This window comes from Rhinatrema bivittatum, chromosome 8 (genome assembly GCF_901001135.1).
Source record: "Rhinatrema bivittatum chromosome 8, aRhiBiv1.1, whole genome shotgun sequence".
NCBI lineage: Eukaryota > Metazoa > Chordata > Amphibia > Gymnophiona > Rhinatrematidae > Rhinatrema > Rhinatrema bivittatum.
In genome coordinates this window covers 135,913,040-135,936,836 of record NC_042622.1, presented here as the reverse complement: position 1 = coordinate 135,936,836, position 23,797 = coordinate 135,913,040, and the positions used below count along the sequence as shown (strand labels likewise).

Here is a 23,797-nt window from a genome sequence, read left to right as displayed (position 1 = left end):
GAGTCCAAAAGTGATAAATTTTGGGGCAACTCAAGAAACAATGTAGGTAGGTCCCTGTGACCCCTCCACATTTCCCACAAATTGGAGACGTGTTAAGTTTAGTTTTATAAGCCCTATCTAGCGCTAAGTAAGATTGTTGCAAAAATCTGTATTGCGTTTCCCGTAAAGTAACATTTTCTGTGATTTTACTTATTTTGGAAAAACAAGACTAAAATTCCTGTCATGTCAATTGAAATTCAGGCCATTCTGCCCACTTATTAAAGATAGAAAGAAGGATATTCTCCTGTGGAATAAGCAGCAATCTGCACATACATTTAGTATAAGTTGGGTAGTTTCTTTTACTCTCAACTAATACTTCCTCAAGGGGCCCCAGCATCCTGAAATTTGGGTGTATTTTAAAAATACCTGATAGATAGTGTCTCACTTGCAGGTATGCATAAAATTCTTTAGAAGACAACTAAAATTTAGATTGTAAGTCGTGAAAGCTCAACATCATGCTAAAGTCCGGCATGAAAAACTAATGCAAATACTGAAGACTCTTTTCGCACCAATTTCGAAAGATCAGATTGGTCAGGCCTGGCAAGAACTGCGGGTTATCCCTAACAGTAAGAAATGAGGAGCATGTGTCGCTGTGTAATAGCGTCTTGCACAAATATGCCCAGGCTAGGATCTAATAAATAAATGTCCCTTAAGTTCCCCTGGAATATGTATCCCAGAAACTTGAATCAAAGAGTTCAATTAGAGGGGATCCAACCAGTGGTACAAAGTGGTCTGAGAAAAGAAATTAGAAGTTTCAAATATCCCATCAAACATGTGTCGTAGCATACATGCTAAGTTATAAAATTGCATATTGGGACACTTCAACCCTCCGTGCTCCGTGCCCATCAAATGTTTCATAGAGATCCTTTCTCTCTTTCTTTTCCAAATAAAAGCCCTAAAAGCCTGGTGTAACTCCTGGAGATCTTGTTTGTGCAACCAGATGGGTAGCATTTGTAAGGCATATAACCATTTAGGCACTTCCATCATTTTCACAAGTTGTATTCCACCCATGATGGAGAGTGGAAGATCGTGCCAATGTTGGAGAGAAGCTCTCACATTTTTCAATAAGGGTTGAACATTTGTCTCATATACTCAATTAATATCCCCTGGGATTTTGATCCCCAAATACCTCATGTCTCCAGTTATCCACTTTAACGGGAAAGTCCCATCCCATGAACTCTTCAAGGTACCTGAAATGTCTAAGACTTCTGACTTGTCCCTATTAATTTTCAAGCCTGAAAATACCCCAAAGAGAGTCTGGACTTGAAGGACCTTCTCCAAAGATTCCTTTGGTGTCGAAAGAAAAATTAAGAAGTTATCGGCAAAGGGCCATTATTTTGAATTCATGCCCTTCTCCCCAAGCCCTTTTATAGATCCTCTGCTTTAATTTTCCAAAACAATGGGTCAGTGGTCAAGATATACAGTAAAGGGGAACCTTGCCTGACCCTCCTTTGCAATTGGAAAGCATCTGACTTAAAACCATCGGCAATAATATTAGAACATGGAGATCAGTATAAAAGATTGAGATATTATAGAAAAGAGCTCTTGAAACCAAAGAGATCCAATACCAAGAATAAGTAGGGCCAGGAGACTCTATCAAAGGCTTTTTCAGAATCAAACCCTATGGCTACAGCAGGGATATGTTTAGTTTTACATAGTTAAAACAATCAACGTCCCCAGATATTAATTAATGTGCGTGGAAACCAAAATAATCCTACCACAAACCACCTCAACCACAAAAATGTATACAATTATTGAAAGACAGTCATAATAGGCTTCAACAGTAAAGCGTATTAAACACCTTGGTAGCCTTATTTAGCCTTCAGCTACCAAGGTGTTTACACTTTACTGATGAAGCCTATTATGACGGTCTTTCTATAATTGTATACATTTTTGTGGTTAAGGTGGTTTGTGGTAGGATTCGTTTTACATAGTGACACAGTAGTTATTAGCCTAACTATATGGGAGCAGGCTACTTTACCCTTCACAAAGTCCACCTTATTGTTGGAGATGAGGGAAGAAATGACCCGACTTAGACAATCTGCCAGGACTTTGGTTAATATTTTTAAATCACAGTTTAAAAATGATATGGGTGGGTACAAAGCTGGGGGCAACAGGTCTTTCCCTGGTTTGGCTAGTATCGTTATATGGGCATTGTTAAAATGTGAAGGAAAAGAATCATCCTGAAGGGCCTGTCTAAAATAGCTCTCCATGGGGACAGAAACTTGTGGGCTTAACAATTTGTAGTAGTAGTAGTAGTCATATGAAAACCCATCAGGACCTGGAGCTTTGCAGAATTTACTGCCCTTAATTACTTGGGAAACCTCAAATGCTTGAATAGGCTTATTCAGCAAATGAATTTGTTCTGTTAATTGGGGCAAAACCACATTTTGAAAAAATTTTTCTTCCTTTATGTCTGTGGAGGAATATTAGGTGTTCATAAAAATGTCAGAAGACCGCACAGATGTCAAACTCTCTGGTCACTATAAAATTTTGAGCATTTTTTACCCATTCTATAAATGATTTCTCCCTCCATACACGAGCTACGTTGGCTAAGGATTTGCCTGCCTTATTGCCAAAATAGAAAAGATTATGCTCTGACTTATTTAACATTTTCAATGTTCTTTGGGATCAGAGTATTTAAATTTTCCAAGATGTTCCTATATTCAATTTTAGCCAATGTACAGCCATTTCATACTCCTCTATCTTTTACCATTGCCAGTTGTTCTAACTGAATAACAGATGTATTCAGCTGCTTGTTCCTTGCAATAAAATAAGCAATTATTTCCCCCTGCATCACCACCTTGCTAGTTTCCCAAAAAAGCGCTGGCGTGTCTTTATGCTGAGCATTATTGCATTCAAAATCTTTCCATTTTTGACAAAGAAACACAACATCATTTCATAACCAATTAAGAAACTTCCATAAGTTTTCCTTAAATTCTGTGTCTCCACCTTTCCAATTTATCCAAAGCAGCGAGAGATCTGAAATGATTAGATTTCCTATATCTGCCATAACAATATTAGAAAACATCCCCGGGAAATTAAGATGTTATCTATTCTGGATAAGGTGTCATGGGCACATGAGATATGTGTGAATTCCTTGACCCCGGGATGAAGAGTCCTCCGAACATCCCATGATTGTAGTTTCTGGCAAAGAAACTCAAAACGTTTGCCTTTCAGATTCCGGATTTTGGCGGGAACTGGGTATTTATCCGATTGGGGATCTTGTACACAAGATCTCCCATCAAGAAAAGGGGTCCCCATGATATGTAGTATATAGGGTATTAACTAAAGTGGCAAATAATTTATGGCTATATTCATTTGGGAGAAAGGGTTAAGATGGCAATATTAGTGGGTGATTTAATAAATTAGGAATGTTGGTAGCTGGTGGGCATGAGGATAACTTGCTTGACTGGTGTGAATGTAGCAAATCTCATGTGCCACTTAGATAAGATTTTAGAGAGTGCTGAGGAGGAGCCAACTGTGACCCATGTGGTATATATGGGTGCCAGTGACAGGAAGGTGCAGGAGAGAGGTTCTGGAAGTTAGGCACGTAAGGAGGAAACTGAAATCCAGAACCTTCAGGGTTGCATTCTGAGAAATGATCCCTATTCCAAGGGATTGCAAGACCCTAGCGGCAAGCTGAGCTCCAGAGTTTCAATGTGAGGATGAGACAATGGTTCAGGGAAGAGGCTTTTAGATTTGTTAAGAATTGGGGAACATTCTGTGGAAAGGGAAGCCTGTTCTAACAGGATGGGTTCCACTTTAACCAGAATGGAATCAAGCTGCTGGTGCTAACATTTTAAAAAGGCGATAGAGCAGCTTTAAAACTAGACCATGGGTGAAAGCTGACAGTTGCTCTGAAGCCCATTGTTTGTAGGGTTGCATCTTCTAACTTGCAAAACAAGGAACTATCTTTGGGGTAACCCAGTAGAGAAGTTGTATAAGGCTGAAGTAGCCCAGATGGAGTACACAAAAGGCACCCTCTCTTGTGGTATATTCACTGTACACAAAAAGCACCCAGATGTGATTGACTCTAAATTACCCATATCATTCTCTAACAAGCAAGTTCTGAATAAAAAGAAAAATGAAAGTAAAAATAAAAAACCTACCAACTTCAGCACATAAAAATAAGGCAACGTAGGCAAGTCAATCTTTTTTTTTTTTTTGTGAATAAAATACACACACACATTTTAAAATGGGTAGGAAAAATATGCATTTTTAATGCTGTGTAGATAGTCATGCATAAGGAAACTCATGCTCATATGGTAGGGGGTAGACTTGTGTATTTATAATCTGCATGTATTTGATACGTGCAAGTTATATGCAATACTGTACTAGAGCTCCACGTGGCTATGTACTTGTGTGTGTAGTTGTTTGATAGTTACCCTCCCTGACAAAAATAGAAAAAAAAAACAAAACTGAATGACAAATACAAATCGGCAAAATATAATCCTGAATTGCAGGATGGGATAAGCAGATGGAGCACTGAAGGGACAATATAAATAGTGCACTGTCGTCCTCTCAGAAATGCTTCAAAAGCAGCTAACTTTGCCAAAACATGAGCATGGTGGGATCTCTTTAGGGTTATTTCCCTTTTTGTATGTATTTAAAGTTTTGTTTTACTGTTTATATTTATGTTTCTGCTACATATGATAAAGCATTTTTAATTGTACCCGCCATCCTTTTGGGCTGATGAGTATCACACAGACACTGTTTGCCCTGGTTTATATGAAAGGCTTATTCTGCCTCCCATGTCTTCCTCTATGTATCCCAGCAGTCCTTCTTATCCTTCCTCCTCTGAGTGCCGTGGGATGTTTCTCTGTGCGCTCTCTCTCTCCTAAAAGCCATATGCTCTCAAATGCCAGTTACTAATGAAGATGTCAGAATCATCCACAGCTCTAACTCCTTATTCTGTAAATTCTGATAATCTTTTTTTCTCTGACCCTTCCAGTAAAAAGGCAGCTTCAGGAGTAGACTTCGAGGACTCCTGACAAAGGCTATGAGGAAGAGAAGGAACATGAAGACTTTTTTTTTAAATGAAGGTTTTAAGCAGACTTCAATGAACTTTGTTTTTATTTCAGGAATTTTTTTTTCTGCCACAGATATTGGAAAAAGAGAGTTTTTGTACTGGGAGGATGGTATCCTGTCACAGTTAGAGAATGAAATCTGGGAATCGAGGTTCATGGCCTAGTTAACTGTGCTCTTTGAATATCTGGTTGGGTGAGAGGTGAGGGATATACCATAGAGCAGGACTTCCCAAACCTTGGAACACCCAGCCAGTCTGCTTTTTGGGATATCCACAATGAATATGCATGAAATAGATTTCCACACGCTGGGTCTCCAGTGCAGTTTTTATCTCATCCATATTCATTAGATATCTTGAAAATTCGACTGATACTGGGTGGATGTGTCTTCTTCTCCACCCCCCGGATAGGATTGGGAAGCACTGTTTGTGTCACTCAAATGGCAGTTCCTTAGCTGCAAGAGAGGTGCTTGCCTTTCACACGCTATCTCTGACCAGCACCGGTCTCTGTGGCTTAGTATCCTTCACTGGGTTGTGTGGTGGAAAAGTGCTCAGAAAATAGTATGAGGCCACTCTGTTTCTTTTAGCGGTGTTCCTTATTTTAGAGGTTGAGTGCCTGTAAGTTGTAATGAGTGGTGAGAGACCTTGACTGCCATGGTAAGTTGGGGATACTCCTGGCTGATTGGGAGGCTTGGTCCCTGATGCTGTCCTGGCCACGTTGAACAGTCTCAGAAATAGTTACAGACGGGACAGTACCGTTTTTTAAGTCTGTAGCATGAAATTCTCGTCTCATTCATTCACCTAAAAGCTTAAGTGTGCTGCAGGTGGCAGCTGGTCAACAAAACTCCTCTTTTCTCCAGGGCTTATCTTTGTAGAAACTCTCTTTACTTTTTATCTCTGGGGGACAGAGAAGATGAACCGCAGCTGTTCAAGTCTATTTTTTCATTCCCCTTAGAGAGGCTTCAGGCCCTTATCTCTGCTATAGAATCTGCGCTACTTACCGTAATTGGTTTCTAGTGCTCCTTTTATTTACAATTTGCCACTGCATGGTTAAAATAGAATACTATGCTCAGGATGTGTTTTTTTTAATATGGACAGTGCTTATATTGTGTGACATGGAGCCAGGAGAGAACATGCTCAGTGTTTTCTGTCCACTAAGAAATGGTTTTTAATCTGTAATGGAGTACATTTGAGAGTGCAGCCTGCATGCATATTCTGTATCATTAAAGTAATTTTATCACCCAAACACATCAAACCATATAGCCTCTATGACGTCCCAAATGTATTATCTTAGTTGCTCCCCTTTTTTGCTTTTATGACTAAATTTGTGTGCGTTTTTAATGTTTTTCCTGCTAAATCTTATGCCCTATAACTTATTCTAAATAAAATTTAAATTTGTTTACAGCGCTGTGGGTCTGTTTTTTTCTTTCTTGTGTCACCTTTCCTAATCCCTTGAGAAATCATACTGCGTGCATGCTTTTAATACATTTGATAAGTGTGCTGCACACATGATGTGTGCTAACGTACATTGTGTGTATCACATGCTTCAAAGTGCACAGGACATGAGTACTACTGTAAAGCACGGTTGGTTTTTTTGGTTTTGCCCGGCAGTTTCTTTCTGCTTTTTTGGGCTTCCAGCTCAATCCAGAAAGCCAGGATTCAAATCCTGCTGCCACTTTTTGTGACTTTGGGCAAGTCACTTCACCCTCCATTGCCTCAGGTACAAACTTAGTGAGCCCTCTGGGGACAGGGAAATACCCACAGTGCCTGAATGTAATCTGCTTTGAAATGACTGAAAGGTGGAATATAAATAATTCAGCCTTCTGTTAGGTTACAGTGCCATGAGCTTTCACAACCCCAGCAATTCCCCCCCGATCTCACTATCCTCCTCACACGTCAGCCCAGCCATTGTGACAGTCCTGGACCAGGGGCCACAAACCCCACGGCTTCCTCCAGAAACCAGTTAACATAGAACCCAAGTCTGAACACTGAGGGGTGGATTTTAAAAGGCCCGTGCGCGCCGGCGCGCCTATTTTGCATAGGCCGCCGGTGCGCGTAAAGCCCCAGGACGCGCGTAAGTCCCGGGGCTTTCGAAAAGGGGCGGGAGGGGGTGTGTCCGGGGGGCGTGCCGTGGCGTTTCGGGGGCGGGCACGGGGGGCGTGGTGTCGGCCCGGGGGCGTGGTCGAGGCCTCCGGACCAGCCCCCGGGACTGGAGGACGGATCGGGGCTGCCGGCCGACGCGCGCAAAGTTAGGGGTGGGGTTTAGATAGGGCTGGGGGGGTGGGATAGGTAGGGGAAGGTGGGGGGAGGGCGGAGGGAATGAAGGCAGGCTGTGCGGCGCAGCGCGCGCAGGCCGCCGATTTTGCGCAGCCTTGCGCGCCGACCCCGGATTTTATAAGCTACGCGCGGATCTTATAAAATCCAGCATACTTTTGTTCGCGCCTGCTGCGCGAACATTTTGAAAATCTACCTCTAAGGGTTGAGCAACAACAGAGCCCCTGGGGCTGTGAATGCTGCCTCCGCAGCCCCAGTGAACTCTGGAAATATACACAGGTCCTCGGCATGGCATTGGGCAGCATTTGCTACTGAGCCACTAGGTTGGCTGTAAGGAATTATATTTAAAGGTTAAATGAAAGTGGCTTAAAGTAATTCATTGGTTATACAGGAGCCGCATGGAATGGGAACCCTTGCTGAGAGCTAACCCCTAGATTATTCAAAATGTGTAGTAAGACCCCCATCGCACCACATAACCTCCAACAACTATTGCTAGTTTTGGGGTACATACGATGGAAGTCGCTCTAGCATTAAATACCATCGGAATAAGGGTTTTCTAAAATAACCATCGAGATGGAACTCTTAGCTGTGTATAAAAAAATCAAGTCCCAATCGTGCTTGGAGAGAGATGTAACATCCCTCACCCAGGCCATTATATGGGAAGGTTTTTCCTTCAACTCTTTATGTAATAAATTATATATTTTGGAGATCGCACCTGTAAGTTTATTGGCCATGCAGCAGTAGCCCTCTAAAAGAGTTCTCCCCGGAACAAGATCTTGATGTCCATCTGGCGTGATTAAAAAGTGGTGTAATTGAACATAACACACAAAATGTTTATTATCTAAGGCAAATTTGCTTTCAAACTCTTTCCATGATAATAATCAGCTACCCTCCCAAACCTGCTCAAGAGAGGAGATGCCCCTAACTATCCAGATGCTATATTGTACAGTCTCCAAACCTGGAGCATAATCATGGTTATGATAAATAGAGGTACTATAAAAATAGTTTCTGTGACCAATGGGCGTCTCCTTCCAGTGCAGCCAAAGGCGTAAGGTGTTATTAATTCAAGGAGACATATCACGGATAGGCCACCACATCTGTTTTGGCTACCAAAGCATCGCGGACAAGGGCATCTTTCCCACTAAGCACTGTTCAATGATCACCCATTGTTTCTGTTCCTGCTGCATATGCCACTCGTAACAGATGGCTGAGCAGAGAAATAATACCAAACCAACAGAGTCATTCATCAAAATGCATTATGGCATTAACGCATGCGATAATCATACTATCACACATCGCAAATGCAAATTTTTGGAAGGGGTGGGATTAGGGAGGGGCAATATCGCACTGTGCGATAGCATAACGCATACTATCGCATGGTTTTAACCACACCTTTTTTAGAGAGCTTTCTTATAGGACTATAGGAGGGCCAGCTAATAGCTCCAGGTGAGGTGTTGGTACTGGTTTAGGGGCCAGTTTTACATGCTTTTCTATTAATCTATATTCTGGATGCACAAGGGCGAATGCTGGCCTTAGATTCCTTGGGACAAACATTTCCTGATCTTACTATCCCAACATTTAGTTACTTACAATTGCAACATTATGTAAGATCTTTGGATGAGTATGCCCTTGCAGCCAAGGAATGGTTTGATACAGAAGATCCGTCCAAATATTTGTTGTCATTTTTTCATAAATCTTTGAAATTCTCACTTGGCATTATTTCCTTGGGATCTATATGGTCTAAATGGAACCAAGACTTGCACACCTCTCTCCCTTTGTTGGACTTCCAGACTTGCTTTCAGCGTATTTCTAATCTCAAGCAAAATGCACAACTATGGGAGATGCAATTTAAATTGTCTACTCTAGAGCATACATTTCTCAAAGGCAAACCTTTTTAATGGGTCTAACGGAGTCTGATTTATGTAACAAATGTATGATCAAAGAGGAAACCTTAGGACACTCTTTTTGGTACTGTGCTAATGTTCAAGTTTATTGGAAGCAAATATTTAGCTATATGAAGCATCAGCACGACTTACTACTTACTGTAAGAGAGAGAGAAATCTCATTAGCAGGCCCAGGTTTATGGAATACATTATCAACAAATCTAAGGTTACAGAGTGATTTAAAACTATTTAGAAAACATCTTAAAACACGGCTGTTCGAGCAAAGTTATAATGAAGGCATTGGCTAAACCTCATTCCACACACACTGCACTATTTTATGATGTTATTTATTAGGATTATTTTTACCGAACCATCTAATTTGATTTTATTTCTATCTTAGTAATTATTTATAAGGTTCATATGATTTTGAAGGCTTGTATTTAATATTTAGTATATTTTATTTTATCTTTTTATGTATTTATTTATTTAATGCTCAATAATTTTTATCATCTTATTTTTATAGCTTGATGTTTAATTAATTTTTTTGATAGCGAGTTTTGTTTTACAGTCCATGATTTTCTTGTGTTTATTTTTTATCATTGTAAACCATTGTGACGGCATGCTCCAAACGATGGTATATAAGATTTATAAATAAATAAATAATCTGTCAATCCATTTGCTCTTTTCTGTACAACTTGTTGTATTTGTGTTCATTCCTTTGACCAGAGCTTATACGGATGAGCAAATGCTGTAGGTTTCTAAGGCTTTAGTGGTTGCCCACAGCACTGTTCTGCACAATTGGAGACAGGAAGTGGACCCTTCATTTAATTTTTGGAGAAACGCTATCCATTGTCTGTTAATCATGGAATTAATGCTGGGTAGACAAAGTCCCCTACCAAGAAGCAGAGAATCCTGAACATATGGTCCCCTTATTTGGATTCTTTACCTACACAGACTAGAAGTTTACTTTTGAATACTTTTTGATGGACCTTTGCTGAAAATAGGACTCACACCTATGATTAGTGGAGAGGGTGGGTTTGGGGGTTTCATCTCCATTGTTATTCCAACTGTTTCCACCTTATTTTGTGTATTTTATGCTCCTGTTGTGTTAAGAATCAAAACCAACAGGTTGCAATTTTGCTTCTCTACAATTTGTGCTATTGGAGTTCTTTGTTAATGTTAATGTTATTATTATTATTATGCTGATAATAAAAAGATTTCAACAAATTTCATCTGCCTTTTGGATGTAGTCTATTTGTGTGTGTGTGTGTATATAGCTCTAGCCTGATGGATAAAATTTTTCACAAAAGGATTAAGGGTTCTCTGTGCATCAATTAAACTCAAAAGATTACATAAAAAATTAACTGCCTTTTGATTACTCAGTGCTTTTACCTTCCCACAGGCCATCCTTTTCAGTTCTGAGTCTACTATACAATTTAAGGGGGTCATTTTCAAAAGCGATTGCACGCGAAAAGAGACCGCACACGAAAAATCCCTTTTTGTGTGTGATCACTATATGGGGGCGGAGTCGGCACCAGAAGAGGAGGAGTCGGGGCGGAACTGGGGCCGACTCTGTGGAGACATCGCTGGTGGCGAAAGGTAAGGATCCTTATTGCCGCCAGTTTCGCGCCGAATAACTACACCTTTTATGGTGTAATTATTCGGTGCGAAAGCTGGTAGCCAGCGCACCACAGTGGTGTGATGGCTTCTGGCTTTCGCAGGCCCACCCCCCGCTTTGCCCGCCCCCCCGTTTCCGTCGGATTTTTTAAGGTCTGCGATCTTAGAAAATCCAGGCCTAAGTCTCCCAAAAAACTGTGTAAGAGCCCAGAGACAGAATATTAGTAGCTAAAATATTGGGGCATAAACAGACACTAAAATCGTGAGGCTACTTGTAGCTCACCCAGAAGAATAATGTATCTACCATTTATTTATTTATTAGTTCTTATATTCTACGACTTCTTCATTGTATTGAGGACAGTTTACGCTCTTAACATTCATAAAATATAAATATGTGATATAAAACAAACAAAAAACACAAATCAACAAAATGCTTCCACATAAAAGACAGCTGTAAGTTTTTTCTGAAAGCTTTAACATCAATTTCCCCCCAAAAGTCAATCTTTCAGAAAATATTGTGGGTACAGTTAAGTCCAGACCATCAAAGATAGAACCATCTCCTAAGGAAAGTTAGAAAAAAAAATCTTACTGGTCGGCCCTGTGCAGGCAATGTAGAAAGCAGCACCACCCACAGCAAGGGATGGCTGCTGCAGATGGAAGTCCTAGTCCTTATCTGGGTGAACTGGGAATGAACTGGGAAAACTGGTAATGGCGTCAGCGCACGTGTCTTTTAAAATCCCCCCAGTTACACAGTTGAAGCGGCATTTGCACACACAGGCACATGTCCACTTAAAATTGCAATGCCAGGTGTGCACAGTCAGGATATTTCATAACATGCATGAATATATGCACATATATTATAAAATGGCAGCATCCCTGGGTGTGGGCTGATGAATACACACACATGTGCACCCACATGCCAGTTTGAAAGCCACTGTCTTTCTTTTTAATTTCTGATGTTCTACATCAGAAAAATGCATTTCCTACAAGAGTGTAAAGTTACATTTAAGTCTCTGAAGGTGACTAAGAACCTTTTTCCCTTTTGATGGGCGTGCCCAGTCCCACAACATTCCAGAAATAATTTAATCATTGTCATACCTTTAAACCAACAGTATTTTAAAAAGTGATACATACAAGCAGCTGGGCCACTTGTCCCAAAACGAGCAGCAACTTCTCCAGTTAGGATAGTCTGCTTGCAAAGTTAACGTAGAAACAAAGTAAATTAACACGATTCCCAAGTCTCTCGCTATGACAGACTCTCCCAAAACTCCCTCCCCACTTCTTCCTCCTCTCCCAACTACAAAAAAAATAACATCCCATAACCAGAATATGCCAACGGGTTCATCAAAGAATCAAGAGGTCACAGCATCCGGGTACCACCCTCACGACCCTCAAAAATGATTGACATTGGGAAGTGCCTAATTGAAGTGGAGTCTTGAGTGTCAGTGCTAGAAGATGAAAACAGTAAAGCTCTTGGAAAAGATTGTGAATGGCCATACAGGGAAATTTGAGCATCTCAAAAACTGATCCTGACATAACAGCCTGTGATTCATAGGCATTTCAGAAGCTGCATCAGATTCTGAGCATTCCACATTTATAGAGACTTAGCTACTTCAGGAAGCAGAGCTACTTGACAAGGTGGCTGTTGAAAAGGCCCATTGTGTCAGGGCCAAATCATCAGTTCAAGAGAGGCCGTGAGTTGTCATTACAAAATGTCTTAATTATGCACACAAATTATCAGTCTTTCAAGCAGCTCTGTTCAAATAACAGATGTCCAATATTAAAACTGAGATAGAGAGCAGTCAAAACTTCAACTGAACCATTGCTAAGCCCTGAGTAGACGCTGCATATCAGACCTCATTTTACCCTCCTCAAGCAATACTGGCAAATGTAAACTCTGTGTGCTCAGAGATGTAACTCGGGGAAGTTCTACAGAAAGGATTTCACTTCAGATGCCGTTTTCATAAATTGACTCTTGCCTCCAAGCCACACCCTCAATCTCACTAGGTAACTGAAAGCTGAACCTTATGTTCCTTTGGATCAATTCAGAGCACATTATTTCTGTACTGGTTTTCAATCAGTCAACACGTTTTACACTTTAGACATTCAAATTTGTGTTCACAAACATAATTAAAAATAAAAACATCGGTTTATGGAGGAGGAGCGTGAAACCTCCGTGAACTCAGTCTGCCTGGTTGGACTCTGTTTAATTTTGATTACCTGCTCCCTGGATAGCGTGCAATCATGAAGTTTGAAGTCCCTGCAAGTGAAGAACAGGCTGTCGAGGTCCCCATGGGTGATTTTGGCAAAGGAGTGCTGTTCTTGCCCGGGAGCAGGTGTCGCTCAGCCCCTCAGACACACGTTTGCTGCCAGCGTTAAAGAGCTTCCACAGTGCGGCGGTTGTGGTGCCGGATGAGGAGGTCATTGGAACAGCGCTTGCTCAGGAGGGAGTCACCACTGCTATTACTGGCTCCTTGGTCATTCCATTGTTATCCACCGCAGCTACTCTTCTTTTTTAAAGAGACTTTACTTAATGATGCCAAATGATTTTATGACACAATCGACATCCAATCCAATTCTTCATTTAATCCATATGGAGTTTGGGTTTTCAACGTGAAGATCCAAAACGCTTCATGATATCTTAAGCATTTTTTGATGTCACCGCCACTATATTCCATTGTGATCAATTCAATAATGGTCCATTGTAAATCCATAAACATGTGGTTACAATCTTCACAATGTTGCACTATCGGCGCAGTCACTTCGTTTTTAAGCACGAACGGTGTTCCACTAAGTGAGTTCTAATAGCTTGCAATGTCTGCCCAATATATATATCTTAGGACATGGGCAGATTATACTATATATAACTCCAACTGAGGTGCAATTGGTACGATGTTATCTTTTAACAAGGAAATTGGTAACCAGATCTTTCCCACTGCACCTTCAATTGTAGCTTAACAAAAAGAACAGTGTCCACATCTGAAGTGACCAATATCTGTTGTAGAATAATTAGATTGTTTCAAATGAAAATGAACAACTAAATCTCTAATGTTTGAACCCCTGGATGTGGCAATTAATGGTAATTCCTTGAATATATCATGCAATGCTAAAACATGCCAATGTTTTCTAATAGCAGCAACAGCAATAGCCGATGTTGCAATCATTATTTTCAAAACACATACTAATTGAGCCCTTTCCTTTTTAGGTTTCTATGTTAACAAATTTTGTTGATCTGAAAATTTAGCTCTTTTGTATGCTTTACAGATAGCTCTTCGGGGATAACCTCGGTCTAAAAAACGTTGGCTCAAAACAGCGGCTTGGGCTTCAAATTCAATGTCGTCCGAACATATCTGTCGGATATGAAAAAATTGACTCACTGGCAAGCCCAGCTTAAAAGATTTAGCATGATGGCTTTGAAACTAGAGATGTGAATCATGTGATCAATCGTCTTAACGATCGATTTTGGCTGGGGGGGAGGGAATCTGATTGTCGCGGTTTTTGGTTTTTGTTTTTTTTTAAATCGTTTAAATCGTAAATCGGGGGAGGGCGGGAAAACCGGCACACTAAAACAACCCTAAAACCCACCCTGACCCTTTAAAATAAATCCCCCACCCTCCGAACCCCCCCAAAATGTTTTAAATTACCTGGGGTCCAGTGGGGAGGTCCCGGTGTGATCTTCCACTCTCGGGCCATGGCTGCGTTAATAGAAATGGCGCCGGCGCTACCTTTGCCCTGTCATATGTCATATGCATTCCTATTGTATCGCGCCTCATATGACAGGGCAAAGGTAGCGCCGGCGCCATTTTGGTTCCTGTCCTCCGACGTCACGAGCGCAGGAGATCGCTCCCGGACCCCCGCTGGACCCCCAGGGACTTTTGGCCAGCTTGGGGGGGCCTCCTGACCCCCACAAGACTTGCCAAAAGTCCAGCGGGGGTCCGGGAACAACCTCTTGCACTCGAGCCGTATTGCAAAATGGCGCCGGCCATACGGCCGGCACCATTTTGCAGGGCTGTATGGCCATATGGCCGGCGCCCTGCTCTGCTACCCATTTCCCACTGATCAGACCTTCACTGTTCCCCTCCCATTTCCTCTTCCCCCTCCCTCTGCTCTCCCAGCAGGTTCCTTCTCCCCTTTAGCCAGATGTCCACCTCTGCAGGCTTGGTTCAGCCATTCCTTCACTGATTCCCACCCCTCATCAACTTGTTAGGTTTCCTTTCATTAGCAGGCTCAACACTTCCCTGCTCTGCACTCCCTGAGCCCAGGCACTTTTTTTTTTTCTGGAACTTCTCCTATCTCCCCAGTCTTCCCGGCACTCACAGATTCATGCCAGAGCCAGTCCTATTCCTGCAGAGTCCACATTAAGATACTCCACCAGCTGCATGTCCTGAGCCTTAGCAGATCAGCAGTCAGTATCTCCCCAGCATGTGGTGCTTCCTGTCCTCAGAGATAAGTACTGTCTTATGGGATATAACAGGGAAGTTTTATTTATTTTTGTGAACAAGGGGAATGATGTTCCCCTAAATTCCCCCTCAGTTCAAACCCACACCACAGCCCCTCACAATACTGGAGCTGCCAATTTTAAAAATAGATTTTGAGCCTATGATATCCCATGCCACCACAACTTCCTCCTTTCCCCATCTTTTCAGTAAAATACCTTACTTATCCTGGTGACTACAGGGCTGGAGGAAAAGGTATCACCTGTACCCCTCCCTTGACTTTGCCCAGCTAGCACAGAAATCTTCACCAAACTTTCGGGCCGATACAGTACAGTGCACTCGGATGGAGCGCACTGTTAACCTGCCATGTTTTCCCTTACCCCTTATATTCAGTAAGGGGCCGAAAACGCGCGTCCAACCCGCCGAACCTAATAGCGCCCTCATCCCTATTAGGTATTCCCGCGCGATTCAGAAAACAAAATGTGCAGCCAAGCCGCACATTTTGCTTTCAGAAATTAGCGCCTACCTAATTTCTTTGGGCACCGGGAAAGTGCACAGAAAAGCAGTACTAAAAATTGCTTTTCTATGCACCCTCTGACTTAATATTATGGTGATATTAAGTCGGAGGTCCCGAAACCTTCCAAAAGTAAAAAAAAAAAATAATAATTTGAAGTCGGCCAGCGGCTTAGGGTCGAAAGTGGACACTCAATTTTGCCAGCATCTGGTTTCCGAGCCCATGGCTGTCAGCGGGCTTGAGAACCGATGCCGGCAAAATTGAGCGTCGGCTGTCAAACCCACTGACAGCCGCCGCTCCGGACCAAAAGGAGATGCTAGGGACGCGCTAGTGTCCCTAGCACCTCCTTTTGCCCGTTTCTACCACCGGGCCTCATTTAAATACTGAATCGCGCGCACAGGTGAGTGGCCTGTGTGCGCGCCGGGAGATGCTCTTCCACAGACTTTACTGAATCGGCCCGTTTGAATAAACAATTTTCCAACCTTTGTGTCTGTAGTTTGATTCTATCTTCTGTTTCTGATTGCACTTAGATTTTTCTTAGCTTCCTTTCTGCCTCCTCAAGCCTTTTTTTCTTTTAAAGCCTAGTTTCTGATCTTCCTTTCATTTCTTTTCCTCCATGTGTATATCTTTTTCTATCCACCAGCTGTCTCTCCACAGCTCATTATCTTCTCTTACCTCCTCCTAGGCTCCCCCTCCTGCTACTTTCATCTCTCTCCTAACCTCCTCCCTCAAACATGGCTCTTATGTTTATCTCCCTTAGAGCCACCTCTTCTCTGTTCACACAGCTTCTTTTCCAATCACCTTCACATCTCGTTCCTTCTTAAGTTTCCTTCACCTAATTACTCAGCCCTGTTCCTCTTCTTATCACAGACCCTGTCTTCTCCCAGCTTGTGTCCTCTTTTCCCTTCTCTCAGCTATTGTCCCCTTCTCATAGCCCAGGTCCCCTTTCTCAGCTTCTTCTGGCTTCACAGCCTGTGTCTACTCCTCCCATCTCCAACAAATCCTCTCCCAGTCTCTCTTCCCCTCCCAGTTTCTTGCCTCTTCCTCTCCCAGCCAGAATTCCTTCTTTCAGTTCCTCTCTCAGACCCTCACTGCAGCATTTTCTCTGTCAGTCAGTATTCCCTTTTAAACCATCTTCTAGCAGTTCTCTCAGCCTTTTTCATACTCCTTATAGCTACTCTGTCTCTTTACCTTTCCAAGACCCTCTATCAGAACCCCTCCCCCCCCCCCCATCTCCACTGCTCCTCAGGAAGACTGTCTGCCCTATACTGCTGCTACTCTCTGGTCACTCTGCAGCCCATTGGTTGAACATTATACTACCAGCTAATAAGCTGCATGAAAAGGTAGGAGCAGTAACTGGGAGTCAGAAGTATGGTCCCTGCCTTCCCTTGCAGCTCATTGGTTAGATATTTCACAGCCAGCCAATGGGCTGCAGGAGAAAGCAGGAGCAATAGCAAGGAGACAGAAGCACTTCCTACTGCCCTCTCCCACAGCCCTGCAGCATAGAGCTTTCAGCTCCCAATCTACAGGAATGTAGGAGACAATATTGGGGGTGCTTAAGCACCCATAGAGTTGGCATTTATGCTTCAATCCCTTTCTTCTCACACACACCCACCCCCTTCTATCCCTCTATCAGCAGCCCTTGGTATCTCTACTAGCACCTCTAGGCAGGCCAAAGACAGGACACCTGTCTGACCTACATTGCTGATATTCTCTGGTCTCCCTGAAGCCCATTGGTCAGACATTCCACAGCCAGCCAATAGGCTACAGAGGAAGGCAGGACAGTAGCAGAAGATAATGCAAATACTTTCTGCCTACTACCTCTTTTGCCCCTTCTGCATAGAGCTCTCAGTTCCCAATCAGCAAGAGTTCAGGGTACCCCAGCACTCACTGAGCTGGTGCTTAGGATTGAGGGTGCACTACAGATCTTGCACTTTTATGAGGTATCACTGATGATGTAATGGGACTCAGTTCCTCTTGCAGTATGTGCATACCTGGGAACTTTTGATTCCTGCTCACTCTGAGATTTCTCAAGATTAGTGAGGGGGGGGGATTTATCACATCATTAATTATCATTCATATATTCATAATCATTATTTTAATCACCAATTCATCACTATTATTCAATTCACTATTATTCAATCAATATAATCAGTATCAATATATAATATTAATCATAGATTCATCAGGCAGACCAATGAAACCCTGCCCAACCCACCCACCTTGAGTTGAAAGTGTGCTCTTACTGTGGTGTGTATATATAGTCATCGTGTTTACCTTCTTATAGTTCTCTCTCTCTCACCTTGATTGACGCGTTGGTGCCAGGAGATTCCCAGGTATGAATATGTGCTAGGATTGGTGTTTTCTCACTATTTTGATTGTTTAAAGAAAACATTATTTTAAATCTAGATTTAGTTTAACAATTAACATCTGGAACAGCTGCTTTGGCTAGGTAAGGTGATCACTTTTTAAAATGCTATTTTGAAGGTGAAAAAGAGGGGCATGACTTTCAGTTAAAGGCATTCACACTTCCCCAGAATGGGATATTACGTTCCTATCTTGTTTTAATTCAAATTTTCTTGTTAAGAACATAATGCTACAGGTTTCCATAAGGATCCTCCTACTGTTGCTACCATGATCCATGCTGTCTTGTGTTAGTGCCTTCACACCACAGGCGGATTGATGTGGGAGCATGTCACAGGACAGATCTTCAGTTAAACCAAAAGCCAGAATAACTAGATCTTCTTAGGTCTTTTTTTTGTTCCTTTCATTTTTTCCTTCAGTCTGACTGTTCTCAGTCTCACTTATGAGAGTTTTATCAGCTCTAGGACTGAACAGAAGCTAAAGAAGTGGAACAGGTAGAAAGAATAAATGCCAGTAAAATGTGTGTGCAGACCATGAGTTGGAGGAAGTTTCCTGGATGCCACTGTAGAGCAACACCCACTGCGTGATCTGCTAAGGGACGCTGCAAGGAACTGGGGTCATGTGTGCCTTGGTCGGGTGATTACTGCTGTATCAGAGCTCAGGTTGCAGACATGGATGGATCATAAGGTGTAAAATGCTGGAAACCTGAAGGTGAGCAAAGGAGGCAGCCTACCTCAGAAACCAGTTTGTATTGTAAGCCACAGTAGTAGAGCAGAGGGAGAAATGCTGATCCAAGCTGAGCAGCTGCTGTTAGCTCTGAACCTAAAGCTGAATTTGATAATTGGTGCTGGAGTAACAAAGCTGTTTATCAGTGAGGTCGGAGCTGCTGCAGTGCCTGAAAATAATCCTGAAAGTGCAGGGAACTGGCATCTTGGGGACTGTTTACAACTAGCTGAGGTAGCCCCCTTGGGAAAGGATAATTGCTTCCTTTCCCAGTCCGTGCTGGCACAGCTGCCTCACTGCACCACCTGATCTGCAGATACTTTCTGGTAAAACAGGTCTGTCTGACTACACCTATTCCACCATGTCACTCCGTAAACCTGGGATGTTTCTCTGAAACACTTTCAAGTTATACAAAACCTTTTCAAGAAAACATTGTTTATTCATATGATAGTGAACAGAAAGTGAATAAAGTGATAATTTATTCCACAAGCAGCTTCTATTTAGTTTAAACAAGTTATCATTCGCGAGGGCCTATGCTCTGCTTCTTCTACCAGAGAAGAAATATGTATCCAAAGCACAACATTTTTCAGCTAATGAAGATACTTGGAGGAATAATAACATTCCCCAACCCTTCTATAGTATTCCAGATAGATTCTAAAGTAAATTCAGCAGGGCTCACCAACTTGAAGGCACTCTGCAAATCTGGAGTTGCCATAGAGGAAACTAGGTTGGTCAAAGAAACTGACCCTGGAATACCTCCAAGATCTTTACCCTGCATCTGGAAAACTCGTCGGTCTGCGATGATATCTGAACCAACCAACCTGCTGGTCTCCTCAGCAGCAATGCTTCATACAGCATTCCCTGCACTCGGAGGTGTTACTGCAACATTATCAGCTAGCGACCCTCCTAATAGCAGTGTGGAAGCTCTACTGAATGTAGGATCCCGAGGAGGCGTTCTGGCAGCCAGATTTCATGACACGTACAAGCCTGGGGTAGATGGGGATACACTGTCCTTCCCAGCTCTCCCACCTACTGCAAAGCACCCCGGAATACATGAGTATCCATTGATCCCTGAGACGTTAACAGAGCAGTCAGAGCTGCAGGGAAAGCTCCAAAGTGCATCTTTCTTTTTTAGCCCATAACAGAAGAAAGTGAACAAGTAACATAAATACTGCAAGAATTGGGAGCTCAGCAACCTAGCAGCTTTCTACAATCTTGGATCCTTCCCACCATGGGGTACTTATTAGTGAAACTGGATTGTCAAGCTGAGCAGCGTCACTGCTGGCTATGGACCTGGAGGAAGATTTTAGGGTCTTCCTTGATTTAATAAATGGAATATAATAAAATGGAAAATCTACTCAGTGGGTATGGGATTTTGATAGGAAATAGTTTTGTCTTCCATCTTCTGTTTCTCCAGATCTCGCTCTAGTAGGGAATGCGGCTTTTATTCCAGATCTAGAATATCATATTTTTTAATTGTGGGGGGAAAAGGGACTATGGTGTGTTCCTTGATGGATGGTAGAGAAGCGTTTAAAACTCCCAGATGCCCTTAAAGGTGAATTTTAACAGATTTGCGCACATAAAAATGAGAACATCCTGTATGTGCAAATAGCACATATGCAAATAAGTGCTATTTTATAAACCTCAGACATAAACGTGCACGTAATGGTGCACAAATACATTTGCACATATAAAAAGGGGGGGGGGGGCTAGGAGTGGGCCAAGAGTGTTTTGGAGCAGTGCCAACATTTATGTGTATAAGGTGCTATTTTATAACCTGCGAAAGCGAAACGCGTACAGCTGTTACCTGCACACATTTACACCTGCTAATTATCTGGTGTTAAGTCAGAATAAAACTATTTATAAGCAAACACTGACTGCATGAGAGATCTGGGTAAACCAGGGAGTGTTTAGGCTGAAGAACCAGGGGGTAGGAGGTCTTGATGTCCTAGAGATAGACTGGTCAAACAGGTGGACAAATTGGTAAAATATAATTTCCTTCATGTGCATGTAATAAAATTGGATGATTTACACACGTAAAAGCCAAGTGCTAAGGAAAATACACAAATTAAATTTCCTTGTGTAAATGATTCAAATTAGGAGCACAAATACGTATACATAGCAGATGTGAGCCACTTGTCCAATAAATTTTGACTTAACGGAGCGCACTGTTAACCCGCGTTTGGCCGCGCGTTTTCGACGCGCTAGCTTTACCCCTTATTCAGTAAGGGGTAATAGTGCATTGAAAATGGCCCTTTTAGTTCTTCCCACGCAATTCGGTAAGCAAAATGTGCAGCCAAGCCGCACATTTTACTTTCAGAAATTAGCGCCTACCCAAAGGTAGGCGTTAATTTCTGCCAGCACCAGGAAAGTGTACACCCTCCGACTTAATATAAGAACATAAGAACATAAGGTGCGCTCGCTTGTGTGCTCGTGCACTCACTCGTTTTAAAGTTATCCTCCCTACCTCAGTTCAATATATGTATAGTTACTAGAGTATGCTCACCTTTTCGGAAGAATTTGAATTTATGCTGATTTTTCAGTCTTTTCTAGAAAATCAGATGTTTTTCTTTTTCTGATTTACTATGCTTGGAGGAACCGTGATTTGCAATAAGTCTCGTTAGGTTTAGGTTCTCTTATAGACCTTCTGAAGTAGAGGATTTAATGAGCAGCTCATCTAAACGAGGCAGGCATTTGATTTCTGAGTTATTTAGTTCGGCAACTGAGGATCTCTCCAGTACTATGGGGAGATCAGTGATGTAGATATTGAGAAGGGTGAGGCTCATGCTACATCCTTCTGTCACCCCTCTCAGCTTTCTGAAGCTATCTGTCTGGATGAATACAGGATTTAATTATATCATAGGTTCCCCCCCCCCCCCCCCCCCCTAATTCCAGTTTGTAATAGTTTAAGGTTGAGGCCAGGCTGGCAGATAGAAAGAGAGGCTTTTGTAAAGTCTATAAAACATGTGAATATTCTCCCTGATCAGTCTCTGTAACACGAAAGTGTGGTCAGCGGTTTGGTATTTTGAAAAGAACCCAATCTAACTTTTGTGCAGACTTTTGCAATTCTTTAGGAATTTGAGGACAATAACAGAACAGTTTGCTAACATTGCTGTTCACACAGATCCCATTTATTTATTTATAATTTAGGTTAGTGTTACTGTTTATAGATTGGTGTAATTAACCCTTCTAACAAATGTCTTAGGGAAGTGGCCAGAATGTAGAATCAGGTTAAATAGCTTTCCTCATGCTTCCTGGCTTTCAGCATTTCCTTTGGTATCCTACTGGAGCCCATCCTTTTCTGGGCTTAACATTCGAGAGGCATTCTTTCTTTTCCTATATTGTTATAGGGAAGTCAAGTGCTGGTTGATATTCTCTCATTGCCCTTTTCAGGCAGATTTAATTTGTCTTTGGTGTATGGGTGATTTGTGTGCAATCTTCAGGTTTGATCTTTGATTTAGGTGCTGGAAGTGCTGAGCTCATATATATTTTTTTTATTTTGGACTGCTAATTATGGTTTGGTTTTAAGTCCGTTCACATGCCCCAGAAGAAATTATCTATGGCCTCCTATTTTAGACAAGTTTTTTCTGCATGTATTCTGATTCCCCCCTGCATTTTAGGGTTTGTTTTGTAGTTTCTAAGATTGGGAAAGTAGTTTGCTGCATAAATCTTCTCCGAGAGTCTCTCTCTGCTTCATGTCTGAGAGTTGTTTTACCTTTTGTGTTGTGTTTCACATTCCTTATCAACTATGCTGTTTTAATAAATTTGAGCTAAGCTGTTTTTGATGTTTAGTTTGATCTGGTTTTTTGTTGGGTTGGTTTTTTTTTTAACATATCTGTTTATTAGAATTTTTCAAATACATACAAAGATGAAACTACACAGTAACCACAAAAGAGACAAAACACACAAAATATAAATGTTTACAACAATAATAATATAACGTATCTGTCTTGCTCTCTCCAAAATACCAACAAAAGTGAAGGAGGGCTCAGAAATTTAAGAGTACAAAGGAAACAAAGAAATATCATGGAAGGCTGATAACATGAGAACTATCCACCCCTGAATTATATCTCAGATAAAACTTAGGAAGACTCTGGGTTGGATGCAAGATTCACAACTCTGAATATATAATACTTGCTAGGCAGGATATCTCTATTGAGGAATTAGTCAACCTTCACAAGATACCAAATAAATTGGTTATCGTGCTGATAAGTGATTAAAAGGCCTTGTAATCATTAGATGACTTAATATTGTGTGATTGTTCCAGGAAAAGTTATTCTTAAGTAAGGTTATCCTTGCACTTATCTTTAAATCCACTTTCATTGATAGATATCGCTGTCCAGTTTCGGAGCGTGTAGCCCCTTCTTCAAACATGCACCTTCCTAGCGCCGGTAGCCGCTCGGCACCTTAAATTACCTTGCATCCACCGACCACCACACTTAACGCCATGTCCTTGAAGAAGGGGCTACACGCTCTGAAACTGGATGGCGATATCAATCAATGAAAGTGGATTTAAAGATAAGTGCAAGGATAACCTTACTTAAGAATAACTTTTCCTGGAACAATCACACAATATTAAGTCACCTAATGATTACAAGGCCTTTTAATCACAAGGGCTTATCAGCACGATAACCAATTTATTTGGTATCCTATGAAGGTTGACTAATTCCTCAATAGAGATATCCTGCCTAGCAAGTATTATATATTCTGTGTTTCTAACACTTGCTATACATTTGGGTCTTTGTTTTGGTAGATTCATAACTCTGGCATTTAGGAATTCCCTCAACTGTTCGGGAGCAAAAAAAAAAAAATGTATTAGCATTCAACAGCCCATTTAGGAATGATCTGGTTTTTAAATTGGGGTTTGGTGGTTAATGATTCCCTTGCTATTCATGGAAATTTGCATTTATATCTATAACTG

General features: G+C 41.8%; 1 protein-coding gene across 3 annotated transcripts in view; it reads left to right on the top strand.

Moving 5' to 3' along the window:
- PAXX (PAXX non-homologous end joining factor) overlaps nucleotides 1-6,470 on the top strand; it is a 40,195-nt gene extending 33,725 nt beyond the window's left edge. For all 3 annotated transcript variants that reach the window (XM_029612195.1, XM_029612196.1, XM_029612197.1), the window contains one exon: nucleotides 4,994-6,470. In XM_029612195.1, the coding sequence (XP_029468055.1) occupies nucleotides 4,994-5,033 (40 nt within the window). In that variant the 3' untranslated portion in view covers nucleotides 5,034-6,470. The remainder of the gene's footprint in view (nucleotides 1-4,993) is intronic.
- Nucleotides 6,471-23,797: the final 17,327 nt, after the last annotated feature.